Here is a 16977-nt window from a genome sequence, read left to right as displayed (position 1 = left end):
TTTTGATATTTCCTTTAGGATAGGCTTAGTATTGCTGTATTTTTTTAGTTTTTGCTTGTTTGAGAAATTTTTTATCTCTACTTCTATTCAAAATGATAAGCTTGCAGGCTAGAGTATCCTAGGTTACATATTTTTCCCTTTCAGGACTTTGAATATATCTTGCCACTCCCTTCTGGTCTGCAACATTTCTGTAGAGAAAGCAGCTGATAGCCTTATGGAGGTTTGCTTGTAATTAACTCTTTGTTTTTCTCTTGCACCTTTAGATATTTAGCAGGCCTCCTCTTTGCTCTGTGGTTGTCACTGCCCTGTCAGGGGCAGAGTCTGCTCCTGAGTTGTTGGAGTAGAAGCCCTCAGAACGGTTTCTGAGCTGCAGTGTGAGGTAGACGGGAGTGGAGTGTTCCCGCTGGGAGAGGGGCCACTGAGTCTTCCTTTGCCGGAGCTGTCTACCAGGGAGTGTGCTCTGTGGTGCCACCTGTGCAGGCTCACAAAGTACACTGTGGTTGGCACTGCCCTTGGCACCACCTCCACTGTGGGAATTCAGGCAGTTGTCCCTGTTGTCCCTCAGGCACTGTTTTCACAAAGCCACCAGCACAGATCCTTAGGTGCCGATCCACTGAAGTTGGGTACCAGGACCACAGTAGTCACACACCTGGACCTGCCATGGGAGCTATGGAAGCATCCCAGACCTCAGCCCCGCCTCCAATCACATGTGACCGCAAAGCCCACAGCTGCTGAGGCCAGACTTGTCTGAGCCATGGGAGCACCCACTGTCCTGCTCCCAGAGCTCATAGAGGCAGCAGGGAGAAAGAGGCTGTTATGGCACGCTTCACCCCTCCCTTCACACACCCTTTAGCAATGGCACTTTGCCTCTATGGCAGGCACAGGCTTCTTCTGTGTACATCCCAGTTGTGGCCCATACCACACTCCAGCCCCTTCAGGCTGTCTCCATGCTGCCAACCCCAGTCCTCTCTCTGGGTCTGTCCTCTGAAGCCTGAGTTTCAGCACCCAGCCCTGCACATACCAGTAGGCATGCATCTTGGGCTGGGGATGGCAACAAGGTAGCACCGATCCTCTGTGCCCATCTCTCTCTGTTCTGCCTGCTGCCAAGCAGTTGTTGCACTCTCTTCCGAGCCTCTGAAGCTCCCTTTCTGTCCCAGCTGATCTCCCCATCAGTGAAGGTGCTTCCTAGGATGTAGGAATGTTTCCTCTTTCACAGCTCCCTCCTAGGGGCGCAGGTCCATCCCAATTTCTATTTTTTCTTTTGCCCTACGCAGTTATGTGGAGTTCTTTCTAGCACTTCTGGGTGCCTGATATCTATTGCCCTAGTTCAGTAAGGTATTATGTGAGCATTATTCTACATGTAGATGTATTTTTGATGTATTTGTGGGAGGAGGTGAGCTCCACGTCCTTCTATTCTGCCATTTTGATTCCTCCCTCCAAAGAATTTGTTTTAAAACGTTCCAAACGCTGATACCCCACTTTTGTTTTCAGTTTGACTCCGTGGCTGATGTATCTGATGTGTCAAGCAATGTTACCCTAAAAAGTTACACCATGCACTTTGAGGTACCTCTGTGTGCTGCGTGAATGCACGATCTTTGCATGGTGTGTCGATGGCACGGTGAAAAGCAGAACACTTCACTGATTGGTTAAATCAGCTAAATCAGAACCCTCAGATGTTTAGAGCAGCTACACCTCCTAATGGCACATTCTAGATCCTAATCATAGAGTGCCTTTGTCTTTCTGATGTCTTTGTGTGTCCTCTTTATTTTGGAGGCTGGAATCCTATAACAAGGGGAACAATGTGGAATGAGAAAAGAGGGAGGGAGGAGTCAGGTTCCCTACATAAATCCAGGAATTTTAAAGTGAAATACAATTGTGCTCACTTAGTGACTGACCATGAGAGAACATTGCTAATTTTGCTCTGGGGAAGGGCTGTTCTCAAGGAGGCTCTGTGCTGACACCCAGGAAGAGACTACCTTGCTAACCCGACCCCTCACCCTACTGCTTTGTGATACAGCAGGCCTAGTCCACAGGGAACAATGGCCAAAGCACCAGTATGTGAACTCTTAGGGCACTATGAATGCTGGCCATCTAACATGGCCATCAGCTTATTATCTCACCTTTACCAAGAATCCAGGGGCCACAGGATTCCAGATGAGCTAAGTTCCATAAGAGGAGATGGGCACAGCGTTCCCTTCATTGATGACATGTGACACATGATTTTCTATCCTACTTCAAGACTATTTTCTTTAGACCTTAGTCACCAACAGTAACTTTTTTTTCAGGGCTTAGCTGATACCAAAATCCCCCGGTCTGGGACACCTGTGAGTATTAGGAGCAACCGGAGCCTGTCTGTTCTGCGCATCCCAAGTCAGAGCCAAGTCAGCCAGACCTATTCCCAAGGCTCTCTCCACCGCAGTGTCAGTCAGCTCATGGACATTCAAGACAAGAAGGTCTTGATTGACGACTCGCTGTGGGAAACCATCATGGGCCATGATAGCGGACTGGTAAGTCAATTTCCTCATCCAGAGCCTTTGCTAAACATTCCAGAAGTATATTGATAAAGAGGTGGCATGGAGCTTCCTGTACCTCATTGAAGGATGGCCGCATAGCACTCAGTGCATCCCTCTGACCATTTACCCAATTATTTTGCAAAACCTTGTTTACCTGCTTGATGAGCAGGGTAGAAACTTTGTCTTGTTCTTCTGGCACACAATAGACGCTCAAAAAATAAACTCAGGCATAAGTGAATAGACAAACAGGCTCTACTGCATTATCTTGGGCAGAACATGACTGAAAACATTGGAACTGGCCTAAAAGAGGCATAAAGCACAAGCAGCTGTTTTACTAAAGGAAAAAAAAAAAAAGAAAAGGAAGCGTATTTTCCTTCTGGTTTATGGTTGAGAGGAGAAAAAGAGTCTCTCAATAGGATCAATAGCTTCTTTCCAAGAAACTCAGAAAATTATGATAATTACGGCCTTACTTATTTATGAACTTTGTTTTTCATAATTTCAGTCCAGGGGGTACAGAAGAGTTAATGTCATCATTATGTAATATTTATTTTGAGCCCCTAGTGGCTGAAATGAATAAAGTCCTAGAGTTTTTAGCAAGCATCACGCTTCATTGTGCCAACTACCTACATGTCTGAGGGAGTACCATTCCTTTGGAACAGTTGGATAATAAACAGATGGCCAACTAAGAACTTAGCGCCTCTGCTTACTCCCCTGAGCCAGAAGTCGTCACCTCCATTTCCTTCAACTATCTGCTTCTGCATTTGGACTCTCACTCATCTCTCTCCCACTTCTAACTTTTCCTTCACTTCCAATCACAACGAAAACTAAAATTTACAGTCCTTCTGGTTTGCTTAGAATGATGATAAATAATAAGCATTTAATAGTCATGGGGCTGTTTGAAGTTGTTACAACTATTGAATTCCATGATTCCATTTTGGATCTAAAGTTTCTAAATATCAGGAATAATTATATTAGGTTGAAACGTAAATAATTGTTCATTGATCATATCTGCCATGCAAAATGGCAGTTTCATATAGTTCAACATAATACACTGAGGGCTTAGATGAATGTGTGCCCTTACCCAAGAACACACAGCTAGTAATTTTTTTGTGGAGTTGGGATCTTAGAAACATTGTCTGATTACACTGCCCCCATTCTTCACTATTATACTATATTGCCATTTTGCTTACTTTTGACCATACTGGTAATAGGCAGTATGCAAAGTGATTCAGTGAAAGCTTTACAAGATGCCCATACTCGGCAAATTGTCTGTTCATTATAACATTATAATCAATATTACTAGCCCTATTCAATAAATATAAAATACAGTGAGAGAGTGGGACACAATGGAGCATAACAGCTTGCATTCTGGCTCTTCTGTTTAATTTTGAATGAAATCATATAAAACGTCCCCACTTTACAGATGAGGAAACTGAGGCTTGAAAGGTTAAGGTATGGTACAATGTAACGCTCAAATGACATATTAATACATTTTGCATAAGACTATTGCCAGCAACATCCTAACCAGTGATGACTGGTGTCTTTTTCAGTACGTGGATGAAGAGGACCTGATGAATGCCATCAAGGGTTTCAGCTCTATGACTAAGGAACACACCACATTCACCGACACCCACCTGTAAAGGATGGAAGCCTGTAAGATATAAAGCTGGATGAGGGCTCCACACCCCATCCCCACTGGGTTATCACACATCATAAATGCTAAAAAGCCATTGCTTGTTATCCTATAATCGTTGCAAGAAATGAGGAGTGTTTTTGAAATTGTTCCTCCCTAATAGAGGTCTAAGAACTATTATTTTTCTGGCTGTCTGAAATGCTATGTCCGTATGAAAATACTTATTTTGCTCTCCTTATTTTGTGGAAGCTAAATAAGCATATAACTTTTACTTGGCTCATCTGGCAGTGACGCCATTGTTTAAGTGAATAATCAGTGGCAGTTTCGAGTTGGCCCACATTTGCTACCGGTAAATGAAGTTACTAGTTTAAAAACTAAGGATTCTGCTGAGGGGATGTCATTGCTGCTTCTTTGAGCAGCACAGCACTGCTTCCGCTTTCATTCCCCTATTTCCATGAAAGTTGACATGGTCCTGTGAGGAACAGTTCTAATAATAGCTGCAAAATCAAGTCCCAATTTCAGATCAAGCTGAAACACTTAAGAGAAAAACAAACTCTGCATGGAGGCTACACATTTGGCTGTAGGTTCTATTTGATTACAATGTTTAGGGATAAATATTTACCAAACCACATAAACTTGTAAATCAATGTCCATTCTTACATTTATGAATCTTCTAAAAAACTAAGGAATAAACAGCTAATTTATAGATTTTAAGGAGAAAAATGAAGGGTTTTGATAGATATTTTACATAGTTTTGAAACTCCAATCAGTACTTTACAGAAAATTCTCTCAATTCACTGAATACCCAGGAATATTGATATCTTCAACTTGGCACATTTCACATGGAAACTACTGTTTTATTTGCATTTTTTAACTAGCCTACGTGAAATTAAAAATGGAAAAATTGTGTGTTCCAGCCTTGAAATTATAAAATTAACATTTATATGTAAATACAGGATTACATATATGAATATATATCATATATCTGTACCATATCCCTTCATTTCAGAGAACTGCTAGAATCACTAAGCGCAGATGATATTTAACAGTACCAATTTCCATGGGTCAAAAGTTTTTGCTATTTACTCTATTTGGATTATAAAGCTATTGGTAAGTCCTACATCAAGAAGCATTTTTTTCCCCAAGTCAACATAAAATGAAATGTATTTAAGTTTGTGCTTTGCGGAAAACAATGGAAGAAAACCCATTCTTCATTCCTAAAGGTCTTAATGACTCCAGGAAGTTATTTTGAATATGTATGTCTAAAACACAGCTGTCGGACATATTTTGTGAATTACATTCAGAAATAGGTGGATTTCCCCAAAGCTGAGATGGCAAAAACTTGTAAAACAAGGAATAACCTTACTTACTCTGCCTGAAAATGACGAATTACCCTAAATGTCCAACAGTCAAAGATCATGAACTTTGCGGGTACTGAGACTTTATCCAAATGTGCAGAAGAGCAGCTCCTCAGAATGACCAACTCCTGGACAAGGCTTGCCAACCTTAAGTGTCAACAGCACAGACCAGTATTAAGCAGAAGTTCTGCCCCCTTGTTAGAAATGCGACAAGCAAACGAATCTGAAATAATTGTGCACATTTGGCAGTGGATGTTCAAATTATATTTTTTCCTCGCCAAAAGTTTTATAGTTTCTGAAATGGAAACAGGATTGGCTAATTTCGTTTACAGGTTTTAATTCCCACTTGCCGATTCAGTCTTAGCTATTTAAAGCTGGCACAGATGAGCTTTGATCAACGAAGGCTGAGTTTCTGATGCATGTGAGCTACCTAAGGTATATACAGAAAAGTGTTCCTTCCCAGTCCTGTGCTTGCATCCTTATCCTTGGTCTACTCCTCTGCAAATATGATTGGCTAGTCATGGGTGGATTCAGTAGAATGCGCACATCCTCACTGTTGAAAAATTAACTAGACACTATTATCACATTCTAAAGCTTCAAAGGAACATAAAAAGAAAATTGCAGGGGGTTTTATCTTAAGTTTTTCTCTACTTAATCATCTGTTTAGACATCTTCTTATTGCATGAATTCGTTTAGCTGAATCATTTACATTTTGACCCCGTGGCTCAGAGTGGACAGAAGCCTGCACAGCTTCCACCCACAACACCACCCTTGTAACACTCTGAACTCTACTTGCATTTACTTCAGAGAAGCCCAAGATGTTGTCTTGCTACTTTAAGTGGTAATGTGTGCCAAGCCCCTGTTCAACAGTTGGACTCACCCCTGGAGATTCTGATTCAATTGGTCTCGGGTGGTGCTGAGGCATCAGTACCTTTAAAAGCTTCCAGATATTCCTAATGTTGAGAACGAGTTATGTAAAGAACCTGGAAAAATACATGCTGTGCACAGGGACTCCAGTACTGGCCCACTTCTCCTTTACAGAGACTACAACCGGTGGCTCTCTCTAAATCTGACTCGTGTCCCCTCACTTGAAGAGGCCACATACTCAGCTTAAATTTTAAGAACTGCTTTGTTATGCCTGATATTAACTGTTTGATAAGAGTACACACTTATACTTTTATAAGCTCTACCAAGAACTGTATTTATAGATGATCTGTTGCCATTTCTACTAAATGGAAAACCTAAATATGAATCTGTTATGGTACCTTATGCTGATCTAAAAACCATGTTGGCATCAATATAATTTAATCTGAACAACCTGTAAATAAAACATAGGCCAGGTGGAATAATTCAGTGAGGAGGAATTAATTATGTCACACATGAATAGTTTATTTCCAATGCACAAATATCATGTAAATTAATCTAAAGATGGTTTGCTTAATAAATATTTAAATGTGAGCCATTTGATTTAATATATTTATGAAAAAATACTAACAGCTCTTTGTACTTACAGTTTACACATAAATGATAAAGGTGAGCCCATTTAAGAAAAAAGGATGTTCTGAATAATCTGTCAACCATCGATGAATTAGATGAACGTTAGAATCAACTGTTAACACTTTTGTTCAAAACATGAGTCCCAACCACCAGAGATTCAAATTTAGCAGGTAACCTCAGGTGACTCTGATATAGAAGCCTGGATGAGAAAGCCAGGAAAAGACCATAGGCTACTGAAACAGATGTGGGTTCACAAGGTGGCTCAGTAGCTAAGGAGCCTTATGGTGAAATTATTTATCCTCCGTGGGTCTTGGTGATCTCATTTTGAATGAGGATAACAATACTTATCCTAGTGATATGAAAATACTTGAGTGTTGTTTTGAAGTAATTTCAGAATTTCTGAAAAAACTTTTCATCATGAGAATTATAATTCTGTTGTTTTTCATCAATCACACAAAGTATATACATATTTCATTTTTTTCCTCAATGTATTTATTTTTTGAAGTTTTTTTCTTGCAGTTGATTTCTAATCTCATAGTGTTGTGGTCAGAAAAGATACTTATGATTTCAATTTTCTTAAATTTACCGAGGCTTGCTTTGTGGCCTAGCATGTGATCTATCCTGGAGAATGTTCCATGTGCACTTGAGAAGAATGTGTACTCTGCTGTTTTTGGATGGAATGCTCTAGAAATATCAATTAAGTCCATCTGGTCTAATGCATCATTTAAGGCCTGTGTTTCTTATTGCTTTTCTGTCTGATTTGTCCGTTTAGGTAAGTGGGGTGTTCAATTCCCCCTGTATTATTGTGTTACTGTCGATTTCTCCTTTTATGTTTGTTAACATTTGCCCCATATATTGAAGGGCTCCTGTGTCGGGTGCACATATATTTACAATTGTGGTATCTTCTTGGAATCATCCCTTGATCATTATGTAGTGTCCTTCGTTGTCTCTTTTTTAACAGTCTTTATTTTAAAGTCTATTTTTCTGATATGACTATTGCTACTCCTGCTTTCTTTTGATTTCCATTTGCATGGAATACCTTTTTCCAACCCCTCACTTTGTCTATGTGTATCTAGATCTGAAGTGGGTCTCTTGTAGACGGCATATATACAGGTCTTGTGTTTGCATCCATTCAGCCAGTCTGTGTCTTTTGGTTGGAGCATCTACTCCATTTATATTTAAGGTAATTTTCTATATGTATATTCTTATTGCCATTTTGTTAATTGTTTTGGACTTGTTTTTGTAGATCTTTTTTCTTCCTCTTTTGTCTTCTTGTGATTTAATGACTATCTTTAGTGTTGTGTTTGGATTTCTTTTTCATGTGTATAGATTTTTCTTTGGTGGTTACCACGAGGTTTTCATATAGCAGTCTGTATATATGTACATGACTGTTTTAAGCTGCTGATCTCTTAACTTCAAATGCATTGCCAATATCCTGCACGTGTGCTCTCCTTCTCTCACGATTACTGGTTTTGATGTTATATCTGTGTGTGAGTGATTTCCTACCTTTACTATATTTTTGCCTTTACTGGGGAGCTTTCCCACTTCATAATCTTCTTGTTTCTAGTTGTGGCCTTTTCTTTTCCACTTACAGAAGTTCCTTTAGCGTTTGTTGTAGAGCTGGTTTGGTGGTGCTGAGTTCTTTGAGCTTTTGCTTGTCTGTAAACCTTTTTATTTCTCTGTCAACTATGAAGAAGAGCGTTGCTGGGTAGAGTATTCTTGGTTGTAGGTTTTCCCCTTTCATCACTTTAAATATATTGAACCTTCTGGCCTGCAGAGTTTCCACTGAAAAATCAGTTGACAGTCTTACGGGGATTCCCTCGTATGTTATTTGTTGCTTTTTTTTTTTTTTGTCTTTCAGTTTTATCAGTCTGATTACTGTGTATCCCAGCATGTTCCTCCTTGGATTTATCCTTTATGGCACCCTCTGTGCTGGGTGACTGTTTCCTTTCCCGTGTTAGGGAAGTTTTCAGCTATTATCTCTTCCAATATTTTCTCAGGCCCTTTCCCTCTTCTCCTTCTGAGACCCCTGTGATGCAAATATTGGTGCATTGAATGTTGCCCCAGAGGACTCTTCGACTGTCCCTTCTATTCTGTTCCGCAGCAGTGACTTCCACCATTCTGCCTTCCAGCTCACTTATCCATTCTTCTGTCTCATTTATTCTGCTATTGATTGCTTCTAGTCCATCTGTTTCTTCTTTAGATTTTTCTAGCTCTTTGTTAAACATTTCTTGTGTCTTCTCGGTCTGTGCCCCCATTCTTTTCCCGAGTTCTTGGATCATCTTTACAATCATTACTCTGAACGCTTTCTCAGGTAGATTGCCTATCTCCACTCAGTTGTTCTTCAGGGGTTTTATCTTGTTCCTTCGTCTGGTACATATTCCTTTGCTGTCTCATTTTGTTTAAATGGTTATTTGTATTTTTACGTATGTAGTAGCTTAGTTACGTTTCTCTATCTTGGAGAAGTGGCCCCCTGTAGGGGATGTCCTCCGTGTCCCAGCAGTACACTCTCCTCTTGTCACCCATGGGCCAGGGGCTAGTTGGTCCCAGGGTAGGTTCTCAGTTGGACTCAGTGGACTCAGTTCTGCAGGCTGCAAGACTGTAGTTTCCTTGCTTCTGGTGTCTGCTCCCTGGTGGGTGAGAATGGTAGAGAGGTTTGTGCAGGCTTCCTGGTGGGAAGGGCTGGTGCCTCCCCACTGGTGGGTGGAGCTGGGTCTTGGCCCTCTGGTAGGCTGAACCCTGTCAAGCGGTGTGTCTAGAGGTGGCTGTGAGTCCAGAAGTCTTTAGGCAACCCGTCTGCTGATAGGTGGGGCTGTTTCCCACCCTGTTGGTTGTTTGGCCTGAGGCATCCCAGCACTGGAGCTTACAGGCTGTTGGGAGGCAGGGTCTTGGTGCCAAGGACTCGAAATGTCTGACTCCATCTAGAGTTTACACAGGTCCCCACATCTGCCACCAGCTTTTATGACCCCTGAGAGCCACAGCTGCCCCTGCCTCCCCAGGAGACGCTCCAAGACTAGCAGGTAGGTCTGGCCCAGGTTCCTACGGAGTCACGGCTTTTGCCCTGGGACCTGGTGAGTGTGGGACCTTGTGTGCACCCTCCAAGAGTGGAGTGCCTATTTCCCCCAGTCCTGTGGAGCTCCTGCAATCAAGCCCCACAGGCCTTCAAGGGCAAATGCTCCAGAGGTTCCTCCTCCCAATGACCGACCCCTAGGCTGGGGAGCCTGGCGTGGGGCTCAGAGCTCTCATTCCTGCGGGAGAAGTTCTGTGATGATATAATTATTCTCCAGTTTGTGGGTTGTCCACCTGGGTGGTATGGGATTTGATTATACTGTGAGTGCACCCCCTCCTACTGTCTCATGATTTCTTCTTTATGTCTGGATGTAGAATTTGGGGGGGGGGGTTGGGGGGAGATTCTAGTCTTTTTTACTGATGTTTTTTCAGCAGTTAATTAGTTGTGATTTTGGTGTGCCCGGGAGGTGAGGGTGAGCTAAAGGTCCTCCAACTCCACCATCTTGTCCGTCTGAAATTCTCTGTTCACGGTTCTGGAGGCTGTAAGTCTGAAATCGAGGTGCTGTCAGGGTTGGTTTCTGGTGAGAGTGCTCTTGTAGGTGGCCATCTTCTGAGTCCTCACATGGCCTTTTTTCTAAAATCTGCCTCTTCTTCCTTACAATGATGATGGACAGTGTTTGTTTGTTAAAGATGTTCCTGTTCTCCTAAGAAGTGAAAGAAGTTCACACAGCACAGATGAGGAAGAGAGGAGGTTGTGGTGTGCAGGTGGCTGTGGAGGTTTTTGTCCCCTTTCAGTCTCAAAAACGCTAATAAGAAAGGTAATTATCCCTGCTATGCCTAAGTCTTTTCATTATAATCTGCTCAAGGTTACAAGTTAAGTGCCAGAGTAGACTCAAGTTCCTGCTATAACAAACATCAAGGTTCAAGCTCTTGTTAAGTGAAAAAGATTTGTAGTATAATGCAAATATAGTACGGAATAATGGTATAGTGAATTGCCTTTTTATAAGATTTTACTACATAATTCTTTAAAAAAAAAAATTCCAGTGGCCTTTTACTCTACTCTTGGAAAAGAAGATTGGGTAAAACCACTCAATTTGTAAAGTTTTCTTACCTGCCCACCTAACTTTAACACGAGTATCATAATGAGAAAGAAGGGTGTAAGAGACAATTACAGTCCTTAGTAATAATGAAATTATGCTTTGCCTAACAATATTTCCCCTCATTGGTAATACAAGTTAGTTTTCATACATATAAATTGCTCCCTCTCCCCTTCCCTTTTATTATGGGAAAAAGCAAAGACATGAACAAACTCATGGTAGGTGCACTTTAAACAGGATAACTGTTCCTTGAATAACCTGAAAACACAGTCTTAACCACTTTTATTTGACTTAATTGACAAATACAAGAGAATGGCTGTGACACCACTGGCAATATAGGAAACTTTATTTATTTTGACTTGATCCACTTATATTTATTTCTCAGAATGGGAATATATACATTATTCACCAATAAATGCTTAATGCTTTAAATTTACAATTACCTTATTTGCAGAAACGTGGAAATCATTCCAATTAAATGGAAAAAAATACAAAAAATTTTTTGTTCTTATAATTCAAAATATATTTAAAATATTTCTACAGCAGCCAAAACCTTTAACCAAAAAATTCAGAACTGCAGTCTCAAGCGTAACAAAATGGCCGCATTCTAATTTAATTAATTATCTATCTTGGTTATTTATTAACACAGGAAAAAAATACGGTGGCTCCGAAAACAAGGCAGACTAGCAACTGGTACAGTTTTCCTTTGTGGGCACTCAAAGCTCTTTCTTTATTAATTATTTTTATTACATCTGTTCAAACACAGACAATTGCTCCAACTTTAAAGAAAGTTTAAACTTTTGACCAATTTAATATTTAATATTGGTGATGCTTGCTAAGATTTAAGAACTCCAACAATGAGAATCAGAAAATGACCACAATTAATTAAAGTAAAATTATTTAAAGTAAAAATTATCCTAAAGGACTTCCTACTACACAGAGTAATCTGGTATTCAATAGTGTTTTTGAATTACATATTTTTTCACAAACATAGCACCTCATTAAATACCTGGTAAACCACTTTGCAATCACAATAAGGGCTGGGAGACTAAGCTCCAAAGAGAATTATGTAATTCGCTTAATATAACATTGCAAGACAAATCTCAGGCATAATCAACATTACAGTCTGTTGGTTCCCACACTCTAAGGGGATGCTCATCTATATGGGCACCATCTTATTAAGACATGGTACTATGCTTCCAAAATCCACAGAGTAAACAAACACTGAAATAGACTCCTGCTTTACAAATGATCTATTAAATGTGCCTGTAAAACTAAAAAAAATTTCCAAATGATCTGAAGAGATGATTGATATGGTTGATTTATCTCCTTACCCCAGGTAATTCTGTCAGAAAGATAGATACTGAATGAAGTCCAATCTTAATTTGTAAAGTTTTGGTGTAAAAGCTAATGTGTTGAACTCCAGTAAAGTTTAACTCTCATCTAAATTAATGAAACTACTCATTTTGCTGAGTTTTCACAAGCTGTACTCTTGACCTGAAGAATCACTTTTTTTGTGCCGAGGAGATGGAGTAGTCTTCGTAGGAGATGGGGATGCAGTACCAGGTGAGTCAGTTCCTCCATCAGAGGTACTTGGTGATGATGCCAGGTGGGGGACTTTCTTTCTTCCAAGGAATCCTCCTCCTTCAAATCCTCCTTTCTTCCGTAATTCCACTTTATTTTCATTTTCATCTTCTGATGACCTTTTCTTGGATTCTAGAAAACCTTCAGCTATTTTATGCACCTCCACTCCACTATCTGATTCTCTCAAACTTTTAACTTCGGTCCCAGGAGACTTTTTCTCATACACATTACATTCCCCTGTTGCCCGCTTCACTTCAGCTTGTACTGGACCCAAGTTACCATCTTCAGGGACAGCTCTTTCTACATTTCTGTTCAAGTTCACAGTCTGGAAGTCCCTGTAACTGTGAAAGCTCTCAGTCCTCCTTGCTCTTGCTAACAAGGGACTTTCTCTGTAAGGCCTCATGGAACCGTAAGTAGCTGCTTCGTGGATGGTTTCATGGTGCTGGAGCTGAAGACTGAAATACAGTTAATAATTACAGCTCACATTTCTTTCTGGGATTTTTCAGGGGCACATCTCATTAATTAATTAAACCACCAGTTAAAACACATAAATTTTATAATGAATACTATATCCTTATTTATATATATAAAAATGTATTTTAAGCACGCTATATACTGTGTGTGTACAAAATTAACAATGCAAATAATACACCATACATACATATATATGCACAATGAAACTAGATTTTTGAAAAAAGCTGGGGAAAACACTTTTAAAACCAATGTGGAACCAACAGTTTCAGTATTTGGCCCTTAATTCAGACTTTGGAAGTTTTAAAAAATATGGTTAACTAAAATAATATACTAAGGCATTATGTACTTTTAATACAGTGACAAAGTAAGATTAGACAAGATAATGTAATCATTTTTATTAATATGTCCCTAAGCAACAGGAACACCAGTTCCACATACCATCTAAGGGGACATGTGATTTTTCTAATTTCCTTTGAATGAATTCTTGATCACATAATAATCGAAATTGGCAGCAATTCACAAAATACGTAAAAGGGCAAAAAATGTTTTTATGAAAAGAACCATGCATACAGATAAGAAATTTAGTAAAAGCCAATTAAAAAATTGAATAGCAACATAAAGTATGAATTTAAAATGTACTTTGAAAAATTTGGCTTTAGAGAACTATGTGATTACAATAGCTCAGCCAATTTTCCCAAAGCAATCAATTCAGCTCTTTAACCTACCTAGAATTTGATTCACGAAGACGGCTATGCTGAACCACAGAAGTTGCTGGACTGATATTAGGAGTAGCGCAGCGAGATGTGCTCAGGTCACACTGATCCAGTAATTTGAGTAGCTCCTCTTCAGTCGGACCACCTACATCTTAGGAAAACATACATCACTATAATCACTTATGTCAAAAGCCTACCCTATGCCAAACACCTTTCCATATGGAACCTACCCTTATCCTCACTTTTGTTAACCATATCCATGGCAGTGGTCAGATCCCACATCTGAATGCTGCCGTTTGTGTGGCCCGTGAACAAGTAGCGCCTTGGCCTTGAGCCCATCCTACTGGAGCCCTCACATTCTCTCACTGTAAATGAGGATATTGTAGTACAGTCAACAGCTTGGATCTCACAGATTCTGCAAAAGATATTGTACAGTTGTAAACCATGAGGAACAAATTACATTTTATAATTCAGATTTTTAAATTACTTGTCTCTTTGCAAAGTTACAGTTGACTCTTCAACACATATAAAACAGATTTAAAGGAATCAGAGAGTCGTCAACAGGAATAAAATCCAAGCCTTGTATTCTCCAATATATTAATACTCAACTTTTTCAAAGCATTTTTATAGCTATCTTGATTTTTTTCATAAAAGATAAAAGAACCTGACAAAGAGCAATTATCCACATTTGACAAATGAGGAGACCAAGCAATAATGTCAGTAAATGATGTCCCAAAGCCACAGAACGGTTAACATAATTGTACTTGATTGAAACATTTATCCCAGCCTACTTCAAAACAAAGTTGAGGAGGCTTATTTAAAAAAAAAAAAAAAAAAATTAACAATTAGTGCCAGGCAAATGCAAGGTCCGAAACTAGAGGAGGAAGAGGAAGAACAACTCATGTTAATGTGAGAAACACAGGAACAGAATATGCTGCTTAGCTGAGCTTCCTAGCAGGCAGGGAAAAGGATGGTGGAGGGTAAGGGGGGAGTTCATTCCTGCAATGCCCACATAGAGCGAGTGACAGAGCCCATCCCAGTCTCATTCCCAATCTCAAGGCAAAAGCTAGTATTTCACCACTGAGTATGAGGTTTGCTACAATTACTTTTGCAGATATTATTTATCAGATTAATGAATTTGCCCTTTATTAAGTGCTAGGATTCTTTTTTAAAAATCATAAATGGTTGCTGAACTGTCAAATGTTTTTTTCTGTGTTTATCAAGATGATCACTTTTCTATTTTAATGTAATTTTTAATAATATCTGTGAATTGACAAAATATTTTTAAAAATCTAGATTCCTGTTTCTGTTTAAAACTGCAGTAAGCCCTCCATTATGTGGAACCCACAGACACAGAGGGCTGACTGTACTACACCAGTTTATATAAGGGACTTAAGTATCAGGGGATTGTGGTATCCACCTGCAAGGGGAAGTCCTGGATAAAGATGTCCCCCTGTAAATAATAATTAAGAAAACAGTTGGACAGCCCCATGCAAATCAATGACAGTAAAACACGCCCTCACATCATGCACAAAAATAAACTCAAAATGGCCTAAAGACTTAAAAATAAGAGATGATACCATCACATTCCTAGAAGAGAACACAAGCTAATAAGCATTCTCTAGCATAATTCGTACCAATGTTTTCTGAGGTCTCCCAAGGCAAAAGAAATAAAAGAAAAAATAAATAAATGGGATCTAATCAAACTTACAAGCTTTAATACAGCAAAGGAAACCATAAACAAAATGAAAACACAACCTACAGACTGGGAGAAAACATTTGCAAATGATGCGGCCAACAAGGGCTTAATTTCCAAAATATACAAACAGCTCATACAACTTGATACAAAAAAACAACCCAATCAAAAAATGGGCAGAAGACCAAAAAGGGAACCCTCCTACACTGATGGCAGGAATGTGAATTGGTACAGCCACTATGCAGAACAGTATGGAGGTTCCTTAAACTAAAAACAGAGTTGCCATATGATCCAGCAATCCTACTCCTGGGCATATATCCAGACAAAACTCTAATTTGAAAAGATACAAGCACCTCTATTTCACAGCATCACTATTCACAATAGCCAAGACATGGAAACTACCTAAATGTCCATCGACAGTTGAATGGATAAAGAAGATACCTGTACACAATGGAATACTACTCAGCCATAAAAAAAAGAATGAAATGCCATTTGTACCAACATGGATGGACATAGAGATTATCATACCAAGTGAAGTCAAAGACAAATATCATGTATCACTTCTATGTGGAATCTAAAATATGACACAAATGAACTTATTTATGAACTAGAAATGGGCATAGAGAACAGACTTGTGGTTGCCAAGGGAGAGGAGGGATGGAGTGGGAGTTTGGGATCAGCAGATGCAAACGATCATATACAGAATGGATAAACAAGGTCCCACTGTATAGCACAGGGAACTATATTCAGTATCCTGTGACAAACCACAGTGGAAAAGAATATGAAAAAGAACGTGTGTGTGTGTGTGTGTATAGATAGATAGATAGATAGATAGATAGATATAAAAGCAAATCACATTGCTGTACAGCAGAAATAAATACAACATTGTAAATCAACCATACTTCAATAAAATTAAACAATTAAATAAGCCTAAGTGCATGAAAGCAAACATATGAATATGATTTGGCTCTTTTAATTTTTCCTATGGGATAGATTCCTTAGAATTACTTCTTCCTTTAAAAGTTTTTAAAAGTTTTTTTCCCTGCCTACTTATAAAGCCCTTTCATTTCACTTCTATTAAGAACCTGAACTGTCTTTAAACAAAAAGCTTTGCTTCACATTAGCTTCATAAGGGGCTGATTTTCTATTTAATATTACAAAGTAATTTGTACAATTAGTTTTTTTTTGGAGGGGAGGGGAATAAAGCCTAAGGGCCTGGATTTTAAATGAGAGAAAAAAACATTTCCAACCTGGCTCCTTGGCTTATAATATCTTTACAACTATAGCTTTTTCTCTGGAATCACAAACTTAAAAACTATATAAAACTTGCTTTATCATGCAGAAATTGTAGTTGATTACAACACTCTGCTATTGTTTGAAGTGACAGAACAATACTTAGGGAA

The 16977-nt window shown here is 39.3% G+C and overlaps 2 protein-coding genes across 3 annotated transcripts in view; one reads left to right on the top strand and one right to left on the bottom strand.

Moving 5' to 3' along the window:
* USH2A (usherin) overlaps positions 1-4153 on the top strand; it is a 773469-nt gene extending 769316 nt beyond the window's left edge. The window contains exons 72-73 of the mRNA XM_007466317.1: positions 2286-2507; positions 4064-4153. Of these exons, the coding sequence (XP_007466379.1) occupies positions 2286-2507; positions 4064-4153 (312 nt within the window). The remainder of the gene's footprint in view (positions 1-2285; positions 2508-4063) is intronic.
* A 7234-nt stretch (positions 4154-11387) lies between these two features.
* The window catches only part of KCTD3 (potassium channel tetramerization domain containing 3), a 69946-nt gene continuing 64356 nt past the window's right edge, over positions 11388-16977 (bottom strand). Inside the window, exons 16-18 of one of the 2 annotated variants that reach the window (XM_007466315.1) lie at positions 14109-14293; positions 13891-14029; positions 11388-13146 (exon numbers count right to left, since the gene is read on the bottom strand). In XM_007466315.1, the coding sequence (XP_007466377.1) occupies positions 12585-13146; positions 13891-14029; positions 14109-14293 (886 nt within the window). In that variant the 3' untranslated portion in view covers positions 11388-12584. The remainder of the gene's footprint in view (positions 13147-13890; positions 14030-14108; positions 14294-16977) is intronic. The other variant, XM_007466316.1, reaches the window with a different exon arrangement.

The sequence above is a fragment of the Lipotes vexillifer genome, unplaced genomic scaffold (genome assembly GCF_000442215.2).
Source record: "Lipotes vexillifer unplaced genomic scaffold, Lipotes_vexillifer_v1.1 scaffold139, whole genome shotgun sequence".
NCBI classification, from domain to species: Eukaryota; Metazoa; Chordata; class Mammalia; order Artiodactyla; family Lipotidae; genus Lipotes; species Lipotes vexillifer.
The sequence above is the reverse complement of the archived record's forward strand: the minus strand, read 5'-3'. Positions and strand labels throughout refer to the sequence as shown.